The 26,977-nt window shown below is 33.9% G+C and overlaps 1 protein-coding gene across 1 annotated transcript; it reads left to right on the top strand.

Moving 5' to 3' along the window:
• The first annotated feature begins 161 nt into the window (after positions 1 to 161).
• LOC133204499 (uncharacterized) lies at positions 162 to 21,865 on the top strand. Its single transcript, XM_061340246.1, has 17 exons — positions 162 to 411; positions 1,011 to 1,129; positions 5,184 to 5,289; positions 6,642 to 6,781; positions 7,716 to 7,837; positions 10,082 to 10,163; positions 10,399 to 10,531; positions 10,764 to 10,867; positions 11,098 to 11,180; positions 11,302 to 11,474; positions 11,854 to 12,608; positions 12,841 to 12,965; positions 13,311 to 13,400; positions 13,795 to 13,928; positions 14,118 to 14,207; positions 16,285 to 16,359; positions 18,887 to 21,865. The coding sequence occupies exons 1-17, from the start codon at positions 297 to 299 to the stop codon at positions 20,635 to 20,637; spliced, it is 4,197 nt and encodes a 1,398-aa protein (XP_061196230.1). The 5' UTR covers positions 162 to 296; the 3' UTR covers positions 20,638 to 21,865.
• The last annotated feature ends 5,112 nt before the right edge of the window (positions 21,866 to 26,977 follow it).

Genomic DNA, 26,977 nt, shown 5'->3' with positions numbered 1-26,977 from the left:
AAGGTAAGGTTACAGTGCGTTTTATATGGACATTATGTGATATTTATTAAAATGTAATTGAGGTTATATCACGTGACATAACTAACAACGAGAATTCCACCATATTTTTGGTGGCAGGTGCGAAGGTGACAATGTGAATCATCGACATACCATACTAGTCTGTGAGAATTTTTTTCAAAAAACTGTCATAATTGCTGATGATATTTTTCTAGTTTTTTTAGCGGTTGACGACATAGATCATTGTGAAACATTAGAAGGTGTTATCCAGTCTGACAATGAGATGACCAAAATATAACATGAAGAAACTGTTCCCTTTCAAAATTGATTCAGCGGGGACTCAGAACCCTTACATTGGCAAGGTTTTCACAGTTGGGAGGTTTACAGTTACAGTAGAGGATGTCATAGCAGAGGGTGAGAGCTCTTTCATGTACAATAATAAGCAAAATTGAAGTGAAAGGGGGCGTGTCTACCTCATAAAAGAAGTTATGGGGCAACCCCCAAGGTTTTACTGCTTTTTGTTTCTGTAATTCTTTCGTAAATTAATATTTGAATTAGTCAAGTTTTTAAACATTTTTTCAATGTAAATTAAATAGCTTTCAGATTTTTATGAACATTCTTACAAAAGTGCAGTATATTTTTTAAGGCAATGAAAATGGGCGATCATATTGGTTACACAACCTACATCTCTCACCTTTATAGACTATTTCATTTGCTGATTTCCAAAACTTTAATGACATCACAATATTTAGTCAACAAAATTATTGTTAATTTTTGCACTTATACAAAAGTTTATGCTATACATACTTTTTTGATATACTAGTATATTTAGGGCCTACGTAAATTTTAAGTTCTCTTTTCTTGCTGGACTTAAGCCATAAATGCACTTAGGGATGATATAACCATATCCAATTTCCCCAGTTTTATATTAAATGTATGTTATACAGATAACTACACTCAATTGTAATAAAAATTAAACAATTCATCATTAAAATATTTCTTTGATTCTCCAGGTGGTTTTGCAATAGTATTCTTGGTGAAAGCACAGAATGGAAATCATTATGCACTCAAAAGATTGTTTGTAAACAATGACCATGATCTGACAGTCTGCAAAAGAGAGATACATATAGCTGTAAGTAGAAGAAAATTTAGCTCAAAGGAATTCTGATATGATACACTTATCCACTAGCTGTGAGTGGGATAGCTTTTTTAACAAACCTGTGACAGGAATTATTCCCTGAGGACTTGCCTGAGGGGAATACCTCTTTGTCAAGGGTTTGATGAAAGAGTTCTTCCACTCACAGCCATTAGAAAAGACAAGATAAAATTATATTTTAATTTCTCATCCCCCAAAAGCCCATTTCAAAGTGTCCTGCCATTTTTTTTATTTATTTTGATTTTTTGTTATCAAAAATTTTTTTATTACATTTTACTAATGTTATCACAGTCAATTTGAGTTTTAGAGTTATGATATGTAGAAAAAAAAAATTATGCCTGTATTGAGAGGGCAGAAGAAAAGCCAAGTAACAGTTTTATTAAGTTTTGATGAACATTGGTACCATTAGCAAGAATTTTAAAGTAAGAGCATATAACAAAACAGTTACAAGATCAAAAATGACCTCCCATCCCTTCAGTTTTCTTTTGAATTAATACTGCTTGTCCAAAGTTGTGCATATTTAATAAGAATATAGAGAAAAAAATTAATACTATACTTTTTAAGACTGTAGTTAAAATCTAAATTTACATTAAAATATTTTAATAGTCTACAATTTCAAGAGTAATCAAAAGAAAATATGAAATAGCAGCTTTTAATTTTTTTGTTCCTCCATTCGTTTGAAGTGGCACATGGAAAATTAGTGCAGATTTCTTCTAAAATGATATATCATAACCACACAATGGCCTGTTTTGGATGTGTTGGGATGCGAGAAAATTGGAGAGTATCTTGACAAAAGCTTGCAATTTCCTTTGTTAACATTATTCATGATTACAAAATTGAAATGTTTAGATGCTAAGATAGAGAAGACAAAAATCCAAGGTAAAAGTTACATCTCGTAGAAATTAGAAATTCTACTTTATTTTGTATTAAAATAAAAGATAGTTTGTAAACTTTAGTGGAAATAAGTGCAACAGAAAAATTATAAATCTAAAAGAACTGTTCAACAGCTAGAAGCTAAAGCTATAGAATATTTTCGAAAGAAAAAATAGATGTCGTAAAGACAGAGGAAATCTGTGATATTTTTATACAAAACACAAGAATTTGTTGTTCACACTAAATGTATGTATTTGGAAAAAGGCCGATTAATAAGCATGATAAGAAGTTGTGACTACCAGATTAGCCACAACACTGTGATCTGTGCCTCATAATACACCCAGCAAAAGAAGTTTGGGGGGTATATAGGAATTGCCTTGTCCATCTGTCCGACCATCTGTCTGTCTGTGCAATCTAATCCAGGATATAACTTTGTAATGGAGAATCTCTAGAAGCTCATACTTGTTACAGAGATTGCATGTGACCCAATGGTGTGTCATGACCTTGAGCTAAAGTCATTCCACCAAGTTCAAGGTCACTAGCAGAAAAAGTATAACATTTTAGATATTTTAAAGAATAAACAAGAAAATCTATTCCTAATGGCATTAACAATGCGAAAATATTATAGAAGAACGTTATGTAGATATTTTAGAGAATACCAATCTAATTAAAATTAGATGTTCCGAATCCGCTACCGCTTCTCAAACATCTAACAACATCCCATTAGGGGTCACGTCAGAGCGACCTTTCGATTACCCAATGAAATTGCCGTCTCTGAAATCTTGGCTTATAGTTCGGATGCGTTTCTTTTTTTACTGCCAAACCTAAATGCCCGAGGGGTTTCGTAGTAAACAAAATATGCATGGTAAAGACCGTGCTAAATATGAATGTGACGTGCGGGATATATAGACGTATACATGTAGTTTGTGCATTTTCGTTTGCATTATTTAGGTAAGAATGCCAAATTGGCGGATTATACGTTCAATTTATACCAAAATTACTTTAATTCAACGTAAGACAGTCTACTGAGCATCAGTAATGTTAAGATGTAGCCGTGGAACTAATTTTAGAATCGTATACAGAAGGTTGAATCTGATTGGCCAAAACTTTTATGTTTATTCATAATCGAAAGGTCGCTCTGACGTGACCCCTAATGGGATGTTGTTAGATGTTTGAGAAGCGGTAGCGGATTCGGAACATCTAATTTTAATTAGATTGAGAGAATACAAAATAAAATTCATCCACCCCAATTTTTAAGCAAATTACTATACAGCAGGTTAAAATCGTGGTCGGAAAAGATCGCGATTTGTTGAACTTGCAGCAAATCACGGTCGATTGAATTCGCGGAAAGGAAAAATTATGCAAAAACTTTTGTCAGCACTGCAAATATTTTCCTTGTGTATTGAGTCGATTCTGAACCGATTAAATAGAAAGAAACACCATACTGATCCCGATTAGAAGAAAAAATGTACGATTTACAGGTTACACATTCAGATAAATTTTCTTCTTTCTTTCTTTCTTTTTATTAAATATTTTTGAAATACATATGAGTATATACTCGAGTGATTTATTCAAGTGATTTCAAGTAGTATCCAAAACATTCATGTAAAAAAAATGAACCCCCTTGGCAGGTGTTCGTTCATAGGTATGTTTTGAGTAGAGTACAGAGTAGTATTTACGGCAGTATATTTATATCCCCCTGAATCTAAATCAGTTGTCAGTACCGATAGTCAAAATGTTGAACTGTTAATATCAAAGTACTCAGGAGTACAGAGAGCCGGGCTTATTTACAAAGCTGATTTTTTTTTTTACATGAGCCATAGCTGTACATTGTATTAACAGCTAAATAATGATCTCTGCAGACATTGGAAGAATATGTACAAATAATTATTAAAATAATAATAATAATAAAAATAAGGGTTCAATGACATCTTATTTGAAAATAATTGTTAAAAATCTTATGAAAAATTTATTTTAAAATATCAAAATAAATGATAAACCAATTAGTTTTTGGGACCTAAACCACAGTCCGAATTTATCAGGGTCAGAGTTAACATGGCACCGCCGAATGTATCTGGTTCCCTCTCCTGCTTTTCTCCGTCTTTGTAGAGAACTAGGCTACGACAACATTGACTATTAAAAAACATTACGCAGATGAACTATGGTGTTTGACTTTGGACTGAAGTTTTCAAAGTCATTACTACTGATGTTTATTTGTATAGATAAAACTTCGTTTCATTTTTGTTGCTTTATTTAGCATTTGTATTATCTCAAATGTGGTTGAGAGTAAGTACTATATTTTTACACGTAACTTTATTTTGGCGACTATGGGGTCAACACTTCCTGCATTGAACAGGCTGACAATAGCCGGCAATTGCTCTTTGAGCAATAAGCCCGGCTAAAAATTGAATTAATGTGTAACAGTGTTATGTTTACTACGTAAGTGCCTTGATTAAAGATAATAAGACCGAGTGATATGCACGAGTGAAATATTACAATACATGTTTCATAGATAATAACATCGCACCTCTACTGGGTGGCTGAATTAAGTGTTACTGCTTTTATGTTTGCAAGGAAACACAAATAGAGTTAACGAATCTAATCACAGATATCGGTAATATTTCGATTTATCCTTATCAATTTTTGAAGAATTATTCACTGTATGTTGAATTCGCGGAATTTTTATTTCCACAAATATAGCGAATATTAACTCCGCGAGTTAATTTCCTGCTGTACAGTAGGATGAGAATCTAAAATTTAGATTTATGAGGCAGAAGCACTTTATTATACTGATGTATATTATTATTTCTGAGGGTTGTAGAGCACATTTTATACCTCAGGGTAAAGCTTTTTGGAACTCTTCCAGTGTTGGAGAAGTCACTAACCACTCATATTGCAGGAAATCAAAATTGGAATCAGAAGTTGTCAGTTGAAAGTAAATTTTCTGAGGGGTGGATAGCACATGTTATACCCTGGGGTTTATCTTCGCTATATGTGAAAGTTTTCAGGGTATATAAAAAGAGTTATTTTTCATTCTTACCTTTATATAAGGAAAAATTGAACAGAAGTTGATGTAAATGTACTTAATACCTATATGTTCAAAATAAAACTGGCTATTAAAATTTAATCTTTTTTAATTCCACCTTTTCCCTTTCAGAAAACACTTAGTGGTCATAAGAACATCATCAGCTATGTGGACTCTAGCATTTCTATGGCACCTAACAAAGTATATGAGGTGATGTTGTTGATGCAGTACTGCAGAGGTGAGTTAGTATAGAGAGAAAATCAAAATCATATAAACTAAAAGTAATGATTTGTAAAATTTAGTATGGCCTAAATTCTTATTAGCTCACCCCGACAAAGTTGCTTATGCTATACCCCTGTGTTGGTTTCTGTGTCTGCATTGGTGTCCCGGTTAAGTTTTAGAAGGAGGTGTCATTCCTAAGTACCTACCTTGACCAAACTTGCATGGATGATGCAGCTAGGGATGAACAGTACCATACATGCTTCAGATGCTGGATCTGATTTACATTTATTGAAACAGGTTCATGCTCAAGTAACTATAAGCCCTATGATGACCAAACATGCATGGATGATGCATCTTGGGATGCACATTACAAAATTGCTTTGGATGCTGGATCTGACCTACATCTTCTAGGTGAGTGGACAGGTGATTGAACAGTTGAAGTTTTTGGACCAGGTCCATTTTCATGTATCTAAAGATCCTACCTGGACCAAACTTGTATAGATTTTGTATCTAGGGATGCATAATACCAGAACATTTGTTTGGTGTGAGACTTTGCCTTAAGATAACATTTGTTGAGGTGAGCTTTGTAATCTTTGATTACCTGAGGATTCTCTTCCTTGAAAAGGAATTGTGATATTTACACTTGTGAAATTAAATCCAAGTTCCTCTAAAATGCAATCATAATAATGAGCCTAACATACAAGGAATTTTGTTACAAGTTTTGTAATTTAAATAAATACATTGTCTAAGTATTAGGGCTGTCACGAGTACCTGAAATAACCATGAAACCGCGGTCCAAGTTGTTCGGTTCGGTTTCGGTTCCATTTTTCCGAATTTCGGTTCGGGTCTGGTTTATATATTAGAGTCTGTTCAATATAAAAAATGGCATTGAAATCAAAGGAATGATGACAATAACAGTGATGAATAAACATCACAACTGAACTCTACTTCATTCCATGACAAAACGCTTGTCGTGAAAGTATTAGATAATTATCAAAACGAGCAGGAATGGTCAGGTTGTGGCTAATAGTAGGCCAAGTAGTTCTACACACCGATGTCTAGACGTTCGCATGGTTAAGACTTGTTTTCTATGTAAATTTAATTTAACAAATAAAGATTTTTCAAGTTAAATTCATGAAATTAAGGTTTAAAATAGATGTAAATAACCGAACTGAAAACCCGAAACCGAACCGAAAATTTACAGAACCGACCCGACCCGAAAAATTTTGGAACCGTGACAGCCCTACTAAGTAATCTTGAATCATTGGGTTAAGTGTTACTTATCAAATATATCCTCTATTCATTGTTCTTTTACTAAATCATGTGAAAATATTAATGACCTGTTTTATTATGGTTTTTTTTAAACAGATCATGTGATACAACAGATGAATGAAAAAATAAACTCAGGCTTTTCAGAAAAAGAGGTTCTGAGGATATTTTGTGATGTATGTGAGGCAGTGGCCAGGTTACATCACTGTCAGACCCCAATAATACACCGAGATTTGAAGGTAAGACCTTAATGATACACAGAGATTAAAAGGTAAGACACCAGTAATACATATGGGTTACATTAAAACAAATGTTGCATGTAATTGCATAGAAGAAATGGAATTGATGTTCAAAGCCTTTCAAAATGACAGATTGATCGTTAAAGCTCAGATATTGTATCCATTTTTTTTCCCTCGGTAATTATGAATTAGTTCAATGTCAGTAGCTCCAAAGCTGCTAAAATATGAAGCCCACGTACAGTGACACAGACAGTTTAATCATGAGACAGTGGATAAAAACTATTTGCTCATATACATGTAAGTGTCAGAGTCACATAGAAAATTGGAAAGAGGGAGGAACTTTCATAAGGTTAACATTTTTTGAAAATATGAACCTATTTCAATATATGTAGATACATTTCATTAAGCAAGCGGATTTACTAGTTAACATTGGCTTTTTTATCCTTCTAGGTGTACATGTATGTAGATATTCTTCAGTTGGTATTCCATTTTTCTATTTCAATTTAATACTCTGTTGTGTATAGAATGTTGTGTTCAGGTTAAATTTAAGGCACTTTAGAGTGTCATTACTTGCATTATAATACAATAGATAGGAGCAAAAAGATCAAATTTTGTATTTGACAGAAGCACATGCATTTAAGTAAAATTTATATACTGTAGATTTGCTCTTAAGTTTTGTCTCAAAGAATTGAAATAGAAGGGGGACTTTTAAAAGTAGAAGGGTGTCTTCCTCCCCTAGTGAGGGTTGAATAACCAGAGGATTATGTCATTATAGGCCGGGGAAATTCCCTGGCCCCCAGGTCTTATGCACAACCCTGTTTTTAAATATAAATGCACTTATTTTTCTTGTTCTACAGTAAAAGATAAAGTTTTTAAACCTATTAAGAATTGTATGGAAAGGTTGTTGATAACAAATTTGTAATATTGTTTTCAGGTTGAGAATATTTTGGTGTCTGACAGTGGACATTATGTACTGTGTGATTTTGGGAGTGCAACTGCGAAAGCTGTTGTACCTGGTCAACAAAATGTCCAGCAGATTGAAGAGGAAATCAGAAAGTAAGATTCAGATCCCTTCTGTTAACTCTCTGATACCTGTGGTAAGATTCAGATCCCTTCTGTAAACTCCCTGATACCTGTAGTAAGATTCAGATCCCTTCTGTTAACTCTTTGATACCTGTAGTAAGATTCAGATCCCTTCTGTTAACTCTCTGATACCTGTGGTAAGATTCAGATCCCTTCTCTAAACTCCCTGATACCTGTAGTAAGATTCAGATCCCTTCTGTTAACTCTTTGATACCTGTAGTAAGATTCAGATCCCTTCTGTTAACTCTCTGATACCTGCCGTTGTGATATACTAAAATTATATTCATTCCAACTGAAACAATACATGTTTGGGCCAACATTTTTTTATTTTCTGTTTTACGAGAATTTTTTTCAAAAATTTGAGTCGGGGGTCGAAATAAAAATAAAAGCTCGAAATTTAAGCAGTCGGTCAGAAAAATAAAAATAAAATGAAAAAATGCAATAAAAATTTTTATTTTTAATTAAGGTTGGATTTTTTTTTTGTATGACCTTAATTTGTTAAAAAAACTGTGTTATTTGAAAAACTTATGTACACAAACACAGAATTGGTACTGTTAATGGATCATTGAACTATTTTTATTTTAAATTAAGGTTGGAATTTTTTTTGTATGACCTTAATTTGTTAGAAAAACAGTGTTATTTGAAAAACTTATGTACACAAAACACAGAATTGGTACTGTTAATGGATCAATGAACTATTTTAAATTTAACTTTCTCTTAGATATTTGGGGCAGGGGTGCATTTCTAGTATAAAGCTTGCAGTCTCTAACATTAATGCAAATCAAACATACAAATCTATAGTCTTCTCTCAGTTGTCAAATATCATATTGTCACCACAGTAAACCTATAGGACTTCTGTCACACCCCTCATAAACTTTTCAGAATCTTTTATTTTTCAGTATTCAGTAAATTATTCAGCAAATTACAAGATCTAAGGATCTGGGACTAGTTCTGGCAAAGTTATGGAGAAAATACAGTGCTGAGCATGCTAACTTTCAAAATAATTGTAGAAAATACACATCTTTCCCATAGTATACACATGTAAAATACCTATGACAATATTCTGTTTACTGCAGAATTTAAAAATTTAATTGTTGAAAATGGTTCTAATCCACAACTTTTGAATGAAAAAAGGAACCAGGTCTTGAATTGAAATAATATTTGTAAGGGAGTATCATTTACAACAATACTTTTCCCTAGTGGTAAAAAAAAGTTGTTTTACTAAACAAGAGCTATACATATACACTACTAATCCGTGATTCCTCTGACTCTTACCCCTGCTTTTATATTTTCAAAATATAAAAGCAGCGGTTAGAGTCAGAGGAATCTCGGATTAATACACTACATCAGCTGATATGAATACGCTGATCCATCAATGTATATTAATTTGTTACATAGCACGTAAAATTCCATAAAGCGATAAAAAAGGAAATAATGTCTTGTGTCAATCAAGCATATATACTGATATATTTTCGTAGATAATTCTGAATTCCAATATTTGTCATAAAACGAGTGAAAGTTGTGACTCGAATTTCCTCAGTCACGCCACTTTCTACCAGTTCTAGATTGTTGTAGTGTTCTGTCGTTACTTGTAAAAGAAAACATTTCTGTCTTAAAATTAAGTTTAAAAAAAATCTTCAAGACGTATTTCAATGTATTGAAGCAATTGTCAAAGATAATACGTACTCAAAACCTTTCAAAACAAGCGGTTGACAGAACCTCGATTTCCACGTGGCCCTCCGCATGACATTTGATCAAGATCACTGATTCATCTATTTCATTCAATCTGTCATTAAAATTTATACTTTTTCTAATATATAACACTGACACGTCACTTTTTAAACTGACTATTTAAAAACATGTGAAACCCTCCGATTCTGACATTTTGGCGCTATGCTGTGCAGTGACTCTTCACGCTTCGAATACTGTGATTGGATGAATCTATTTACCTCAGCCAATGACAAATCGCATTTTGAAAGGCTCGTAAAAAGGTTATTTCTTTTATTTTTTCAGTGACTATAAATAAACTATCGGCGGGAGAAATAAAAATAAAACTTGAATTGGGGGCTTTTATTTTTATTTCATTTTAGCCCAAATTAGGGTCGGCGCTCCCGTAAAACAGAATATAAAAAAATGTTGGCCTTGTTTTTCAATCAAACATTTTCATATATACCTGTATTGTAAGTCGATCTCTATTTCCTACTGAATTATTTAAAGGTACACCACAGTTTCCTACAGAGCTCCAGAAATGGTTGATTTATACGGAGGAAAACCAATTACCATAAAAAGTGATATCTGGGTTAGTATTCAGAGTCTAATTAAAAAATTAAAAAAAAAGACTGGGAATTATCATCAGAAGTATTCAGGAGTCGGTGCAGTTTATATCAATAAAAATATAAACTGCTATCTTGTAATGGTATAACTGATCTGTGATAAATCAATAAAAAAAAAAAAATAATGCTTTTATTTAAAAGGTATATTTAAAAATACTAACTTTTTGTTGAACTGTTCACTATGTACATATTTTTTGACAGGCTCTTGGTTGTTTACTCTACAAGTTGTGTTTCTTCACTTTGCCATTTGGTGAAAGTACCTTAGCTGTCCAGAGTGGAAATTTCACTATTCCTGATGATTCACGATACTCAAAGATGATGCATTCTCTTATTGGTAAGTCATATGGATTTTTACTATGATTTATTGTCATACAGATTTAAATTATGATTTATTTGAATTCTTACAACAATGAATGCAAAATAAAAATGATGTTTTTATGAGAATTTTGGGAATTATCTGCACCTATAGATGCTTATTTTATTTTTAACTTCTAAGTATATATTTACGAGAGAAATTGAAGTGCAGTTCTCAAAGTGAGGTAATAAAAGTAAAATTTGTTTTGTAGCATATATATTGGAGGTTGACCCAGAAAAGCGTCCAGATATATATCAGGTGTCCTGGCTGGCATTTAGTATGTCCCACAGAGATTGCCCAGTCCCTAACATGAATGTAAGCTGTCTTTTAATTTAACAATACTGATACTGTGAGCTTGTCTGTGGATTTACAGATTCCTTTTTTTTTTACCTCTTTAGCCAAATTATGTGTGCTCTTTATATATTTAACTGTAATAAAACTATCAATGAAATGCAGAATCCATTTTATCATGTTGAAGGTCTTGAAAAATCATTACAGCTGGTATTGGATTATGAGATTGATAAACAGTTTACCATATTTTTTAGGGTGCACCTTTGCCAGATCTAAGTAGATTACCAGTTCCTCTAACAGAATCAGAATCCAGACAAGTCAAAACTTCATCTTCAAAGTAATGAAGCTTTACTACAAACATTCAGGACTCTTTCCTTTGTCATTAATTTCTTATATTTGTTGATGTATATATATGTACATGTATGAGTGTGAACTCTCATTTCAACTTTTACTTATAGAAATACCCCTGTCCAGCCAATTGAGAGCACAACTGTAACCCCAAGGTCACGACCTAAAGGTCAAGCAATGCCACAGACCAATTCCCTGAACTTACCCATACAAACATCTGTAGTGCCAAGAAAACGTCCAACGCCTACAAACCCAACCCCTCCCATGCAACCAAATAAAGCAGGTCAGATTATCAGTAATAGGAAGAGTATAGCTGTTTATTATTTTTCATTATAATGACATCTGTTAAGGATGTTTATTATTTAAAAGGGATTGAATAAAAGATGCTCCTTGACCGGTGTCTTAACTGCTTATTCTTAGAATAGGCCACATTATCTTAAGTCAATATATTTGATGTGTAAACAAAGAAAATGTTTTATTAATATTTTATCGAGTTAAATTTCCATTCCATTTGATTAGTAGCAAAGATACAATATTTCTTTTTTAATTTTGTTAGTTACCTCTAACAGTTTTTCATTGACATTAATTAAAAAAGTTCAAAAGGTTTCTTTGGCATTAATTACAAAAGTGCTAAAGGTCACTTCATTTACTTTGTATTACAGAACCAATGAAAGGTACTGTACCACAGCAAGCCTATAGGAACCCTGCACCAGTTCAGCAAATACCTCCACAACAGGCAAGCTCAACTGTGTCAGGGGGACCCAGGCCTCAGTACTTCCCAGGTCAGCAACAAAATGTGTACCAGGCCCCTACTGTGAATCAGTTTCAGGGAAATCATCCTGGCCAATATCAACCTCCAAGTGGTCCAATGTCACAAACTAACTACATGTCCCAGCAACAAGGAGTTGTGCCCCCTCAACAACAGGGATTGGTACCCCCGCAACAACAGGGAATGATGCCCCCTCAACAACAGGGAGTGATGCAACAAGGGGTGGTGCGTTCTCAACCACAAGGAGTGGTGTCCTCTCAGCAACAAAGAGTGGTGCACCCTCAACAACAAGGAGTGGTTCACCCTCAACAACAGAGAATGATGTACCCTCCACAACAAATGAACTATGCACAACAACAGCAGCTGTATTATCAGCAGCAGAATCCAGCTAATGTGACACAACCCACGCCTGCTCAGAGTCGTGTGTCCCAGCAGGCAGTCCCCCAAAGCCATATTACACACTCCACAAGTAATTCTCAGATGTACCCCCCTTATTCTAGTCAGGAAAATGAGGCTCAGAAGCAAAGAAGGGAACATTATGTGCAGCTACAAGACTCCACTAATGTACAAAATAATTCTATTAGAAATGATGTATTTAAAAAACCCACTGTGCCACATTCCAAACCAAGAAGTGAAACAAAAGAAAATGTAAGTTCATTCACATCTGTACCACTGTATAAGCTACTTGCACAAACTTAAATTTTATGAAATTGATCATATATTCATTATGTACTTTATGTTCGTACATGTAAGTGAAAATTCTTAAATATGTTAACTAAATTACTTTTTTTATTGATTCATGTTTTTGAATTTTAGGGAAAACTGAATGTTGATGATGTTCAAAATTTGCTCTAAACTTGACAACTTGTGGTTATTTCAGACTGATTCACAACCCCTGATCTCCATAACACCTCCTCCATGTTCCCCAAAGCCTCACAAAACACACAAGCGTAATGTTAGTGACACAGCCTACCTCACCATGGGAGGCAAGGGCAGTGCTTTCAAGTACGTCAAACAATTCAGTCTCATATTTGTGATTCATGAATCATTTTACCAGTACAAAAAAGAATTCTGTGAAATTTTTGCCAAAAATTTGAATATATGCTTAAATAATTTTAATTGAATTATCCCTATAAAAGTTAGGGTTTTTTTTTTTTAAAAAAAAGGGAATATGAATTTAAAGAAATGATATATTTCTATAAATATGTAGGTTAAACAAAATGCTTTGAAAGAAAAGTTCTTCCTTCAGTGTAATTGATGTACTTTGGCAGATTTACAAAAAAGAAATTGTGATTGATGTGAAATCTTAAATATGCTGATTCTATTGGTCACTCTCACTGTATTGTGTAGGGCATATCACTCCAATAGGAATTTCCTGCCTGCTCCTCAGCACAATAAGTGTAAATCAGCCTCCACCACCCCCATACACTCTCCTCCAAGGTAAGTCTCAGGGGATCATACTCAAACTGTAAAGGATTTCATTGGGGCTGGATGGGGGGTCGTATAAGAAAATGAAAACTTTTTTGAGGTGAAAAATATTTAAATACTGTTTCTTGTTAAAATATACATTTAATTGAGTTATTATAGATATGATGATTTTACTGCCTTATGTAAATACTATTTACAGGTTGTTGGATATTTAGGAATTATCTTGAAATTTTATAAATACATTTGTTGTTGCATATTCTTCTTCATATATTTTTAAATTTTTGTAATCAAGTAAAATTCTCATTCTGTAAGCTGCACCCTTATATTTCTACCCCTCAGGGGGGCCCTTGCTGACTGGTCAGTTTTCTAGTTATATTTTCTGATACCTGTGCTTATTTTACTGAAGGTCTCCAGGTATGACACGAGCTGTATCAGCAGATATAGCAGAGTGGAATCCATTCGATGACAACTTTGGAGTAGATACAGAAGAGGAATTATTTGGAAAAGAGTTTGACAAACTGAGGAGAGGATCTAACAGCAGTAAGGGGTGGTATTTGTAGTCAAAGGGAATTTCAAGCAAATGATCATTGATACTTTAATCAGCAGTATTGCAGTGAACATTTGCAGAAACTTTAACAGTGGTCATTTAAAGTGACAGACTTGGTGTTTTGGATGTGTTCATTCTTTTGAGTTATGTTTGATGAATAAGCTTCCAATCCTTCATTCTAGGTATATCAAATGTCAAGAGTAGAGAAGACCTAGTCATGTCAGGGTCGGATTCTTCTGATCCATTTGAAAAAGCACCCTTTAAAAAACCAGGTATATATCTCAAATCAGCCTTTGATATTAATACTTGTTTCTTTATTTTTTGAAGGTGTCCATGGTGTATATGCTTGTCTAGATTTTGATTTTTTTTATTATTTTAAATACCAGTATTTATTTGGCAAGTAGTTTATATGAATATTAAGATTGACAAAATGTTCTAATTTTCTTTATGTTATATTCATCTACATATGTACAGTTCACACTTTGAATTTTTTTTTCCAATGGAAATTTAAATACATTGTAGGAAAAATTGTATACAACTCTATATTTGCTGCGGTTTTTAGTTTCATGGCAGGATAAACTTTTCAGTGTATTCAAATTAATCTCCATGATTAATAATCAACAAAAGGGACAGAAAGTTGACGATTTAGAACAGGTTGATCTAGAACTTATTTTAAAAAGATTTGTCTCCAATAAACTTAAGCAAATTCAAAGCTGTATACATTTGTCAATGAGTTGATTAGCTCAGTCCTGGATAAAGTAATTCCAAAATACTTTCCTTAGCATTTTGTTTTTATTTGCATGAGAGTCTTTGATATTTATTTTGTCCCATAGTAATTATTTTGCAGTTTTGTGCTTTACCCAATTTCAACAGAATAATATGCTAAAAATCCCTCTACTTCAATTAGCTAAAAATATTTATGTACATTTTGTAAAAGAAGTTTTCTCTTGTTCAGGATGAATGATATAAAATACAGTGATGACCTGTAATAAACTTTTAATGACTTTATTATCTAAGAAAAACTATTTCTCCCTTACTAAGCAAGAGATAAATGCTCCATGTAATCAACTGCATTTTAGATCAAACTCACCTATGTTATATCTTTTCCTCTTTCTTTTAAATTAATTTTCTTTCTTTTATCAGGTCTGGACGATTTCCAAATATGGAGGTAAAGAACGATAACTGAAAGTTACTATAAATATACATCATATACATGTAAATATTTCTCTGCCCAATCAGACAATAGCATTTTTACACACCCCAAAACATATTTCAAAGGAACAAAAAGAGAACACGTGCTTTTGTTTTTGTCCTCAAAAAGATTTTTTTGACAAAAAATCTTTAGAAGTAAGATGAAAAGTTTGGGCGAATAAGGTATTCCCCACATATTTACCGTGAACAAACCTGACATTTTCATCTCGGAAAAGAAAAAAAAATTAATGCATGTAACTATGCGATCGTTTAATTACGGAGGAATAGATCACACTGACAAGCTATTATCAAGTACAATTATAACAAATACGAACATACGTTTATGTTGGTAAATATAATTTTGCTTAGGCGTCCGATTGTCATCGATAACGCGTAGCTTCCATGTGTATAGCTCTACGTACTGCACACAAGTATTCATCGTATATAGACTACATGTACTTTTAAAATAACACGGGTTTCATAAGCGCCGAATACCATGTCATATACACTCTAAATGGACATAAGATGGAGAAAAGGGAATGTACATGAATGCTTTTTATCACCATATCTTACATGTATCTCGCATATCAGAAATGCATGGACGATTTCGTAATAAACACTCAGGAAATAATTAAGACTGTTATTCCCATACGAAAACTTTTTCATGTCAGGCTCTAAAAACTGAAAATCTGCCGTATTTATATCAAATTTCTTAACACAAGTTAAACTTTTTGGATTGCTACCTCGTAGAGACAGATTTTTAATCCCACTTAGAATTTATATTAAGCTTTCAAGTCATGTTTGTTCACGGTAGAATTGTCAAATATATTATATTATTCCTAAATATGCATAAAGTTCACAAAAAGTTTGGTCTAAAAAAATCTTTTGAGCAAAAAACTTTAAAACCACGTGTTTTATTTACTTTCTCATGGATTCGTCTAAATGCCGTTATCTGATTGGTCAGAAGGATTAGCACCTTGTTTATTCTGTGTATTTATAGCAATTCACGGTTATCGTTCTTGACTTCCATATTTGGAAATCGTCCAGACCTGTTTATGGAGTTGCTATTACTTGAGCATAATATAGTGTATTAGAGCATTTTCTGTTGTTTTTTGCATGCATTGCATGATTTTGGCTGAGCTCCATTTTGTACTACAGGTCATGTAAGGCATGGCAGCAGCTCTGGTAGTGAACCCCATAGAAGTGCCAACAGTTCCCAGTCAGGAGGTAAAGGTCACATGTAGGATTCCCAGCATGCACCAGAGCCAATCAGCTCAGACTTCCTGTGTAGGCTTGTTAGGACTCTCTGTCCTTCACCCCCTCTTTGTTGGTTTGTTATTGGAGTAAACAGGTCTGAACCTGTTTTTCTCTGATGACTTTGGTGCCCCCTTAACGTTCAGTTCCTGTTTTGAATTATTCCAGAACACAGACATAAGCGGAGGTACTCCCTTCCTTCATGGAGGCCGCAGGGTGTGTGTTGTTCTCCTCTTGTGGAGGAGGTGTAAACATGTAATCTGGTACAAGTTACAGACCAAAGACTATGTAGTTTACAATGCGTTTCTTCTTCCTACTCGACAAAGCTAAATAAATTAAGTTTTTAAAGTATGACATACTTGAACAAATTGACTGCACTTTAAAACTTTTTTTTTTAATGTAGGAAAAAAATGTTTAATGAAATCTTTTCATGCTATACTTGTACAGCTGGTTTAGTAGTGAGAAATTAGACCTGTAAACTTAGTATTTACATGTATATGGTAAGGTTTTAGAAGAATGCACATGTACAGTATAGGTAATAATAATGGGAATAATAGCTTTAAAGAGGGATAGTTAAATATGAAGATAGTTATTACTGTGAATAGGTAATCAGGGTTTGTCTTTTATGCAGGTTGGCTTAAATGTACCTTTACATGATCCATAACAAAGTATTATTTTGACAAGTTGATGACAACATTTTTACTTGTGGTATTACTTTTGAAAGTTGGAGTATCTTGTGATATATTTTTTTGAAAAAAACTTGCCATAGTGAGGTTGATGTTCTTTTGCTATCTTGTCCCATCAATGCCTGTCTCATTCAGTTGTCAGACTGCAATCTTAAAGCGAGCATGACTTAATGATTTAATTGTACATACTTGAGTCATTGATTTTACAATGTCTTTGTAATCCATTCTTTACGTTTATCACAAAAAAGTGCTGTTTTAATTCATTCTTTTACATTGAATCCATGATAGGTCATTTACTTTCTCTTTTCAACTTTTAATTCATTTTAGTTTGACACAAAAATGGCTCATTTTTCATTTTGTTTCATATTTTTGTTGTTTAATAACTGACTACCAGACTTGCGGCAATTCTAGTCAAGCATGTTTTATGTGTGGGTGTATGTGTACTTGTGGGTGGTGTGGAAATCTCAGAAATTGACTTTTTAAAGATGTGGCATGTAATTTATGATGCAATGTATGTTTTAATTTTTTTGTCAAAAATGGCATTTTGGACATTTTTAAGCTTTGAAACCAGATTCTAGGAAACCCAAGAGAATTTTATTACATGGAGTTACAGATTTTATGTACATGTATGTATTGAAAATGCACTGTGTGGCAGTTTATAATAAGTGAAGAATACCTTTTAATCAGGTTTTGAGATGTTTTATCTGTTAGTTGTATAAACTGTATGAAAAACCTTGTTTCAAAATTGGGTATTTGTTAAGGTTGTTGAGGAATGTATCTGGTTTCAAAAAGCTTACTTCATGGAATTTATTACAAAATAATTTTTTACGAAAAGAATTCATTCATAAACGGTGAATTTTGTCAGCAGTTTTGAAACAAGGTGAATAGCATTTGATCTTACAGGACAGTGCAATGAATATGTGCAAGAAATATTTTGTCATTGAAAAGATACACTATTGTGTTTTTTTTATTATTGAGGATTTGTTTATAATAAATCAGGAAAAAATGTTATCTTTTCCTTTTGTTTTCAAAACTGCTGACAAACTTTGGTGATGGTTGAGTGGGCTATTTGTTTATTTTACAAGTGGTCATGGGAACAAGATCAATGCATCCTGAATACATGTATATAAATTGGTCAGAATAATGTACATGAAATACTTTGTTTATTCAGGACTACATATTGCACCTTTAGTAATTGTATTCAGAACACATTGTGTGGTGTGTAAGACAAAGCATGTGGTGCTACACTTAGATTTGACTTAACTGCCACATTTTCTAACCAGTTATGAGAACCTTCAGATTATGATGTTTTGCACATCTCCCTTAAATATTCTCTGTTTTCTACAGGCACAAAATGAAGGGGGTGGGTGGGTAAAATGTCCTCAATTTCAAAGATAAAGTTTTGAAAGAAAAGTTTTTCTGAGGTTGCTTTTTAACAGTATTCATTTATTTACGAGCTCTGGTAATGCATTCTCATTATGAATTGACGTTTTTCCAATGGACGTTTAGAAGGCAGACCTGGGTATATTATAATGGTTTATATTTCCCAGTGGGTACAAGAAAATGGTCAACATTTTCATGTAGTGTCAGAGGAATATTAAATCTTGTAGCTCTGCACAAGGTATGATGCATGCCGTCACTACCAGCATGATATGACGTGACTTTCAAAACTAAGTTTTCTTCATTTGAAAAATACTAAAGAAACATTCTTTAACTATTTTAAAGTTTCCTTTTTGGAGGAAAAAACAAATGAGGTTTGGAATTAATTATTATTAGTAATTTATCAAGTTGAAACTTACCATTGGTATTATATTTCATAGATGAAGATGATCAAACAAAGAAGATGGAAGATCATGTGGACAACTCTGGTAATCAGTTCTTCCCTGCAACATTGATGAAGGCTGCACTGAGTCTGGGCTCTCGTTACCAGAAGTTTGTTGACACAGACGAGGATAAAGAAGAGAAACCATCAGCTGTGAGGGAATCTGCTGAATCAAAGCACAAGGAACACGAATCAAGTTCCTCTTATGCTGAGGATGATCATCCCATCAATCAAGTTCAGAACACAAAGAAAGATTTTAGCTATCAGGAGCTGGATGATGAATATGGGAGTCGGCCTGTTCCTGTGACATCTAAGCGCAAGGAAGGGGAGTGGAACATTGAAAATGAACAGACTCAGAGCAATGCGACTTCAGTTCCAGGACAAGGCCAATTGCCTACAGACAGGATTATGGGACATGAGTACGGAGTAAGACCTCTTCTGGATGATGATGAGCTGGAGGATGACTTTAGACCGCCTCACTTTCATGGCAGTGTGGAGATTGGATTCTCACATGAACATGACAGTGATGACAGTCATGAAGGAAGTAGCAACAGTACTGTGTCCCCGCAAGTAGGACTTAGTCCTGCAATGTCTCCAACGGTTAACGACAAGGAAAAAAGTGACCCATTTACTGCTGCTCCATTCAGGAAAAGGTTTTCAAAGAAAAAATCTACAACAAATAATGTTTTATCCACAAAATCTTCCATGAAAGAGTGTGATCCATTTGCTAAAGCTCCATTTCATCCTAACTTCCTACCAAAGTCTAAAACACATCATTCTGTAGGAGGGGGTTCAAGTCCTTTATTACAAACAAATGAAGACAAGAAAAAAGTGGATGTGAGCAAGGATTTAGCTGCAAGTATTCCATATGCGACTCTTCCAAGAAAATCAAACTCGCGCATTTTATCTGGCTCGTCTTCTGTAGGAATGTCTCCTGATGGGGAGAAGGCCTCTCCGGACACTTTATTTACAGCGGATCCCATGTACACAAAATCCAGTCATTCCAGTGTTAAGGGCGGCTCCTCTGTACAGTATCATTCACTGACAACCGATGATCCATTCCAGTCTGTTCCATTCAAACCCAAATTGAAGAAGACTAGATCAACAAAAGAGTCCATTAACATCATGGATATGGCAATACCACCTACAGAACCTGCAAAACCAGTGCAAGAAATCTCGAAAAGATCTACCCCATCAAAGACCAGTATACCAAAATCTCATTCCTTTGGGTCAATGGGTTCCATAACTCCCTCCAAGCCCAACAGACCCCTCCCTTCCCGGACATCTGGAGATAAATTGTACCAGCAGTTAGAAGAGTTGACCATTGACAGGGATGATAGGCAATTCTCCACTGCCAGCCCTCAACCTGGTGACCATCTTATCACCATGGATGACTCATCTGATGACAGTTTTGAAAGTGAACTCTCCAAATCAAAATCCAAAGGAAGGAAAAGCCCAAAAGATTACATGGAATCTGGGTTTTCCAATATGAGTTTTAATGATGATGAACTAGCAGAGTCAATGGACTCCTTTTCCTCTCAGACTGCCAGTGTTAGAGATCTCAATATTGCAAGTATACGACACCCAGCATTCTCAAAAGAAAACTCCCCAATGTCAGTAACGAAAGCATCTACTGAGCCATTAAAAGTAAGCTCCGGTGGTTATGACACTTTTACATGGCCTCGGAAGCAGAGGAAGTTAGCAACAAATGAACCATTTAGTTCAAAAAAGAAGATAGATGCTGTTTGATAATGGAGGATCTGTTTTTATTTATTGTTAAATATAAGGTTGTTCCATTAGATTTGTGATATATTCCACTTACATTGTATAATTATTGTTATCTTTTCTTCGGGGTACACTGAGATTCTGTGGTACCTTTACTTCTTTTTTGTTACTTTTTACTTAGATTTAATATTGATATTTTATCATTCTTTTGCTTTCTGTTCTAGTTACACTCTCAGTGTTATCCTATATTAGCGATGTTGAAGGTAATCTATGCATTTTTTGGAGCTTATAAATTTTTGCTTATGCTATGTCAGAGATTTTGTAATAATATTTCTTTCTTCCCATAGCAGAAGGTTCTGTCAAGTTTAGTTGAAATTTTTACATTGTATAACAATAAGAGCCTTGATTAATGGGCAAATCAAATGCTGGGGTAAACAGACTTTAGTTCATCTGTAGCAAGACTGCATAATGCATTGTAGGTGCTATAACTTTTATTGGTGGAAGTGATTGTTTCCCAAATTCCCATTCTTGAGTTCTCTGTTACTGTTCTTTCTTTTTTTTTACAGCTATTACAGGAGTATTTATAATAGAGTTATCGGCATTCTTTAAATTCAAGAAAAGGAGATATTCCTCTTTGTAATTTTTTTATAACATTTATTTCATCATTAAGAAAACTTCAAATGTTTTTCATATTTAAGAAAAGGTCAATTGTGTTCAGTATTCTTGGAATGATAAATGTTGTGTAACTGAAGCAAGTTAAGTGTGAAAGTTAAATATTACTCTGTGGTTAATCTCCTGACAGGTACAGATCACAGGAAATCTTTTTTTTTTTTTTTTGGTGGATTCTCTTTTTTGAATTTGGTTTAGAATCAATGTTAAATTTTTTCTGCATCTCAAGCAATGGCTTGAACAATAAATGAATTGCAGAGATACGTAAAAGATTTTATGATGTTTTTTTTTTCGAAATTATCCTGTTAAAGTTCATTCTGTATCTCAAGCAATAACTTGAACAATAAATTGGGCAAGATCCTGCTGTTTCGTTTTTTTAGTTTCAGCAATACCCTATTGTAACGCTAATTTATTTCTTATAATACAGTAGTCGTAATCAAACTGTGATATTTAATCCTTTGTTTCTTCTGTTCACTGCTGTAATTTTAATGATTTTGATTTTTTTTTCATTGTTCCATCCATTTGTCATATGTTGAGAAATGTACATACTTTTATGGATACAAATAAATCTGCTAGAATGTTACTCGTCTTTTATGGTTAGATAGTGCTCCGATTTAAAATTTGGGATAGACATGCTGGTATTGTCATGGTAAATATTTTCAGTATGATTTTAGGCCTTTGGTGGCCAGACATGCAAGTCTCGAGGAATATGCCATATTTCATTTAATTGAATAAAGAAGCCCGATTGGGTGTACATTTCCCTTGGTAAATTGACGTAACCCTCAAAATACAAGAAATGTGTCATGTACAAGCTCTTCATGATTAAAAACTTGCTTTTTCTTCCCTTGATCTTGATTCATAAGATGTTGCATCAAATTCACACTACCTGGCCTTGACAATTGTATGAGTCAGTAATTTTATATTTTTTCTTGCTTTGAACTTGCATATGTAAATTTCTAATTTCAATTGCATTGTGATAGGGATATAAATGTTATTTTAGGTACTGAGTCACTGAAGTATGCATATAATACAATTTGAAAGTTTCTGGAGTTTAAAGAAAGATGTAATTTTCTCTTATATATATTTCTATGTGTAAGCCTATACTAGCTGGTGCCTAAGGCCATATGTGATATATTTTTACAATTTTGAACAAAGTCTTAATTGATTACTACAGCTGCACATTTCAAGGACAAAGCTAATTAGTATATAAAGCAATAATGCAATCCTAATATGGTTCAGATCAGGTTCAGACCAAGGGAACGTGAATTTCATTATTTTTGGCTAGTATGTTTTCCCACAACTTCCTCCTCGGGGAACAATCATACAGAATTCCAATGAGGGCAAATATTTAGTCTTGAACCTGAATGTCGGTGTGGTTTATGTAGTTGAAATTTCTGAAGGCACCTCAAACTTTGACCTTTTGACCTCAAAATCAATAGGAGTCTTTATATTTATATCATATTGACTACCATAAAGGTATAAAATTTCATCGCAAAACCTTTCAGAGAAGAAGAGTTATCGACAGGAAACCATTTTATGCAAGTTCTTAATTTTTCACCTTGACTTATGACCTAACAAATCATCAGAAATCTTCTTTAAGTCATTTGGGGTTATGATATAAAATTTCATAGAAAAGGCTCATCTGGAAACTTTTTTTTCTGGACTGTAAGGATTTTTTACCTTGATCTTTTGACCTGAAAATCATTGGGGGGGGGAGGGGGGGAGGGTTCTTTAAGTCACTATGAATTTCTGACCTTGATCTTTCGACCTCAAAATCAATGGACGTCTTTTTTAGGCCGTAGTGAAATAAAATTTTATTGTAAAATCTCAGACGCTTTTTAAGATAACTGGAAACGAAAGTGTTGCACACACATATACACAATGTAAGAACTTGTGACCCCTCTCTTTGAGGTTTTGCAATGAAATTTTTGTTCCTTTAGTCAATATGACTTTAAGGTATGTCACTTTTAAAGGGGCTTAGACACAGATATGAAGATAATATTTTCTCAAATTTTCTGTATAATATCATGACTTATATGTTGCTATAGCATTTCACACGGAATTGTAATAAAACTTATTTTATCTGGAAATTATTGAAACTATACGAATTTCGGGACGCGTTTGATTGACACATGCTTGCACTTTCACAAAGTTTACGTTATCTTTAGTACTTAAGAAAAGTAGAAATTTTGTTGTGTATTATTGAAAAATATTAAAACTATAATCCAGAAAATTCACAGTAAAAATTTGAGAACGCAAAACCAACTCATATTGTCAGTCTGTGCTCATTGATGTGTACAGAGTTTAACAAATTGAATACACCCCGTGAAACGTAAACATTAACAATAACAGAGCTCGTGTCCTGTTTACAAAAGCAGTTTACGTTTCACGGGTGTGTTCAATTTGTTAAACTCTGCACACATCACTGAGCACGGACTGGCAATACAATTAACACCTTTAACTAACCTGAGCCGAAGGCTATAGTGAGCTTTTCTGATCAAAATTTGTCCGTTGTCTGTCGTCTAATTAACTTTTCACAGTTTCGTCTTCTTCTCAATAGCCACTAAACCAATTTCAACCAAACTTGGCATAGAGTATGCTTGGGTAAAGGGGATTCAAGTTTGTTCTAAAGAAGGACCACACCCTATTCCAAGGGGAGATAACTAAGAAATAGTGAAAATTGGGTGGGGGTATTTAAAAATCTTATTCTCAAGAACCACTGGGCCAGAATAGATGAAACTTAAGTGAAAATTTCCTGACATGATGTAGATTCAAGTTTGTTCAAATCATGACCCTTGAGGGCACAATGGGCGATCAAAATTTTACATAGAAATATATAGGAAACATCTTTAACAATCATCTTCTCAAGAACAACCATGATTGGTAATTTTTATTTGGAAGCATCCTAAGGTAGTGTGGATTCAGATTTGTTCAAATCATGACCCCCGGAGCTAAGGTGGGGTCAGGATGAGCGAACAAAGTTTTACATAAAAATATATAGGAAAAATATTTAAAAATCTTCTTCTATTTTACATAGAAATATATAGGAAAAATATTTAAAAATCTTCTTCTATTTTACATAGAAATATATAGGAAAAATATTTAAAAATCTTCTTCTCTAAGACAGGAAAGCCATGATTGGTCATATTTATGTGAAAGCACCCTCAGATAGTGTAGATTCAACTTTGTTCAAATCATGACCCACGGGGCTAGGATGGGGTCAGAATGAGCGAACAAAATTTTACATAGAAATATATTGGAAAAATATCTAAACATCTTCTCAAGAACAGCAAAGCCATGATTAGTGATATTTATATGGAAGCATCCTCAGGTGATATAGATTCAAGTTTATTTATATCAGAGCCCCTAGAGCTAGGGTGGGGCCTCAGTGGGAGATCAAATTTTTACGTAGGTATACATATGAAAAATCTTTAAAAATCTTCTTCTCAAGAACAGTAAAGGAATGATTAGACATATTTATATGGAAGCATCCTCAGGTAGTTTACATTCAAGATTGTAAAAATCATGATCCCAGGGGTAGGATGGGGCCTTAATTGATGATCAAATTTTACATGAGAATACATGTACATATGATAAATTGTTAAAGTCAGCAAATCCATGATTAGTTATATTAATTCAGAAGCATCCTCAGGCAAGGTATATTCAAATTTATTCAAATCATGTCGGTTGGGGGTAGGGCGGGGCTACAATAGAAGATCAAACATATAGAAAAAAATCTAAAGCCATGATTAGTCAAAGAAACACGAAAGCATCCTCAGTTGGTGTAGATTCAAGTGTGAATACTCAGTTGGTGTAGACTCAAGTGTGAATAAATCAAGCCCCCTACCATTTCGATCCCGGGGGAGAGGGGGGGGGGGGGTGATCACATATGATTTAACCTTTTCAATACTAAACTAATTTCTGCTTTTTTTCTAGTCAATGTGCTCAGGTGATCGATGTGGCCATTGGCCTCTTGTCAATTTTTGTCCCCCGTTCTCACTGAAAGTGGGGGATATTAATTTGTGTCTGTCGGTCTGTCATTCTTTCTGTATAACACTGCTGATTCCGAACAATATCTCAAAAAGTTTTATATCACATCTCTTTATGGTCTAAAGAAGATCCCTATTGATTTTAAGGTCCAAAGGTCAAGGTCATAAATTCATACATTCTGTCTATGTGTAATACTTTTTTTCCAGACGATGTCTTAAAAAGCCGTTGAGCTTTCACAATGAAATTTATATCACAACTCCTTATGACCTCAAGAAGACCTCTATTGAATTTAAGGTCCAAAGGTCAAGGTTTTTTCAATTTAATTTGATATCACAACTCCCTTTGGCCGAAAGAAGATCGCTATTGATTTTGAGGTCAATGGTGAAGGTAAGAAATCCATACACCTTATTTGTATAAACACTTTCGTTTCCAAATGATATCTTATAAAGCCTTTCAGCCTTAGCAATGAATTTTTGAATCACAACTCCATTTGGCCTAAAAAAGACCCCCAAAGATTCTCAAGTCCAAAGGTCAAGGCCAGAAATAGCTGCAGCTCTCTGGTTGAGAAACTTTATCTGTCCGAATTTTCTCAACCGGAGAGCTACAGTTCTGCAGCTAGGTCAGAAATCCATACATTGCAAGTAACAGTTTCCTAATGATAACTCTCTGTTGAGCTTCTTTCAATAAAATTTAATATTGCAACTCTGTGGCGCAAAGAAAACTCTTATCAATTTTAAGGTCAACGGGTCAGAAAATCATATATTCTCTCTGTGTGTAACATTTTTGTTTCCGGACTATATCCTAGACACGATATCACAACTTCTTTTAGACTTAAAAAGACCCCTATTGATGTTGAGGTCAAAATGTCAAAGGTAAAGATCAGACATTTATATGTTGTAAAAAATAGTATAACGTAAGTTCTCCTAGAGCTTTTTAAATGATTTTATATATCGTAACTCCTAGTGACTTAAAGAAGATCTTCTATTAATTTTTAGTTAAAAGGTCAAGGTCGGAATTTCATACAATGCACAAAATGTTTTCCAGATGATAACTTTCGAATATCATATAGGTTGAAGGTATCTACTATATTTTTTGAAGTCTTTACTTTATGGTCTGTATTGATTAGTGGATAATTATACGAATCGAATGCTCATCCACTTCTCAGCCTAAGGGGACCGTGTCGACAATCTGATTAAAATCAGCTGTTCTGATATCATGAATTCTATCATCATATTTGATAAATATAGCAAAAGTTCGTAAGCGGTAGCGTATCAGAACAGCTGATTTTAATCAGATTAACCGTGTCGACCATTTGATAGGGCGCCGGGGGGGGGGGCAAATTTTGTCGGGTCAGTTTATATCTATTTTCATACCAGTGAACAGGTAAAGGACAGATTATTATTTCCAAGATGATTGGGGACAGATTATTTCTTTTCTTCTCACTGAACAAAGTTTGACAAGTAAAAAAAAAAACTTGATGGAAATTGCCAATTTTGTTTATTTGTCTCCCCCCCTCCCAATCTCCACCATTCACCCAAGTTGGGTGATGGGTGGAGATGGGGGTGGGTAGTAGGATCAGGCAAGGACATATTACTTATTTCCTTATCAATCGAGGACAGATTAATAATTATTTATTTTTAAAATTTTTGAGGACAGAGATTTGTCATTTCCAAAGTCTGTGCCTCCCCCCCCCCCTCCCGAATGA

This window comes from Saccostrea echinata, unplaced genomic scaffold (genome assembly GCF_033153115.1).
Source record: "Saccostrea echinata isolate AGI-Se365-2 ecotype Australia unplaced genomic scaffold, CSIRO_AGI_Sech_v1 ptg000053l, whole genome shotgun sequence".
Classification (NCBI taxonomy): domain Eukaryota; kingdom Metazoa; phylum Mollusca; class Bivalvia; order Ostreida; family Ostreidae; genus Saccostrea; species Saccostrea echinata.
Note: the sequence above shows the minus strand (reverse complement) of the source record. Positions and strands in the feature narration are given on the sequence as shown.

What these genes read in the sequence shown, in the direction of transcription:
- LOC133204499 (XM_061340246.1), top strand. Translation starts at nt 297, where the DNA reads ATGAAGAAACTGTTCCCTTTCAAAATTGATTCAGCGGGGACTCAGAAC. An exon ending in GCCCAGTCCCTAACATGAAT is followed by an intron (nt 10,868 to 11,097) that starts GTAAGCTGTCTT and finishes CATATTTTTTAG; the next exon opens with GGTGCACCTTTGCCAGATCT. An exon ending in GAAGTGAAACAAAAGAAAAT is followed by an intron (nt 12,609 to 12,840) that starts GTAAGTTCATTC and finishes TGGTTATTTCAG; the next exon opens with ACTGATTCACAACCCCTGAT.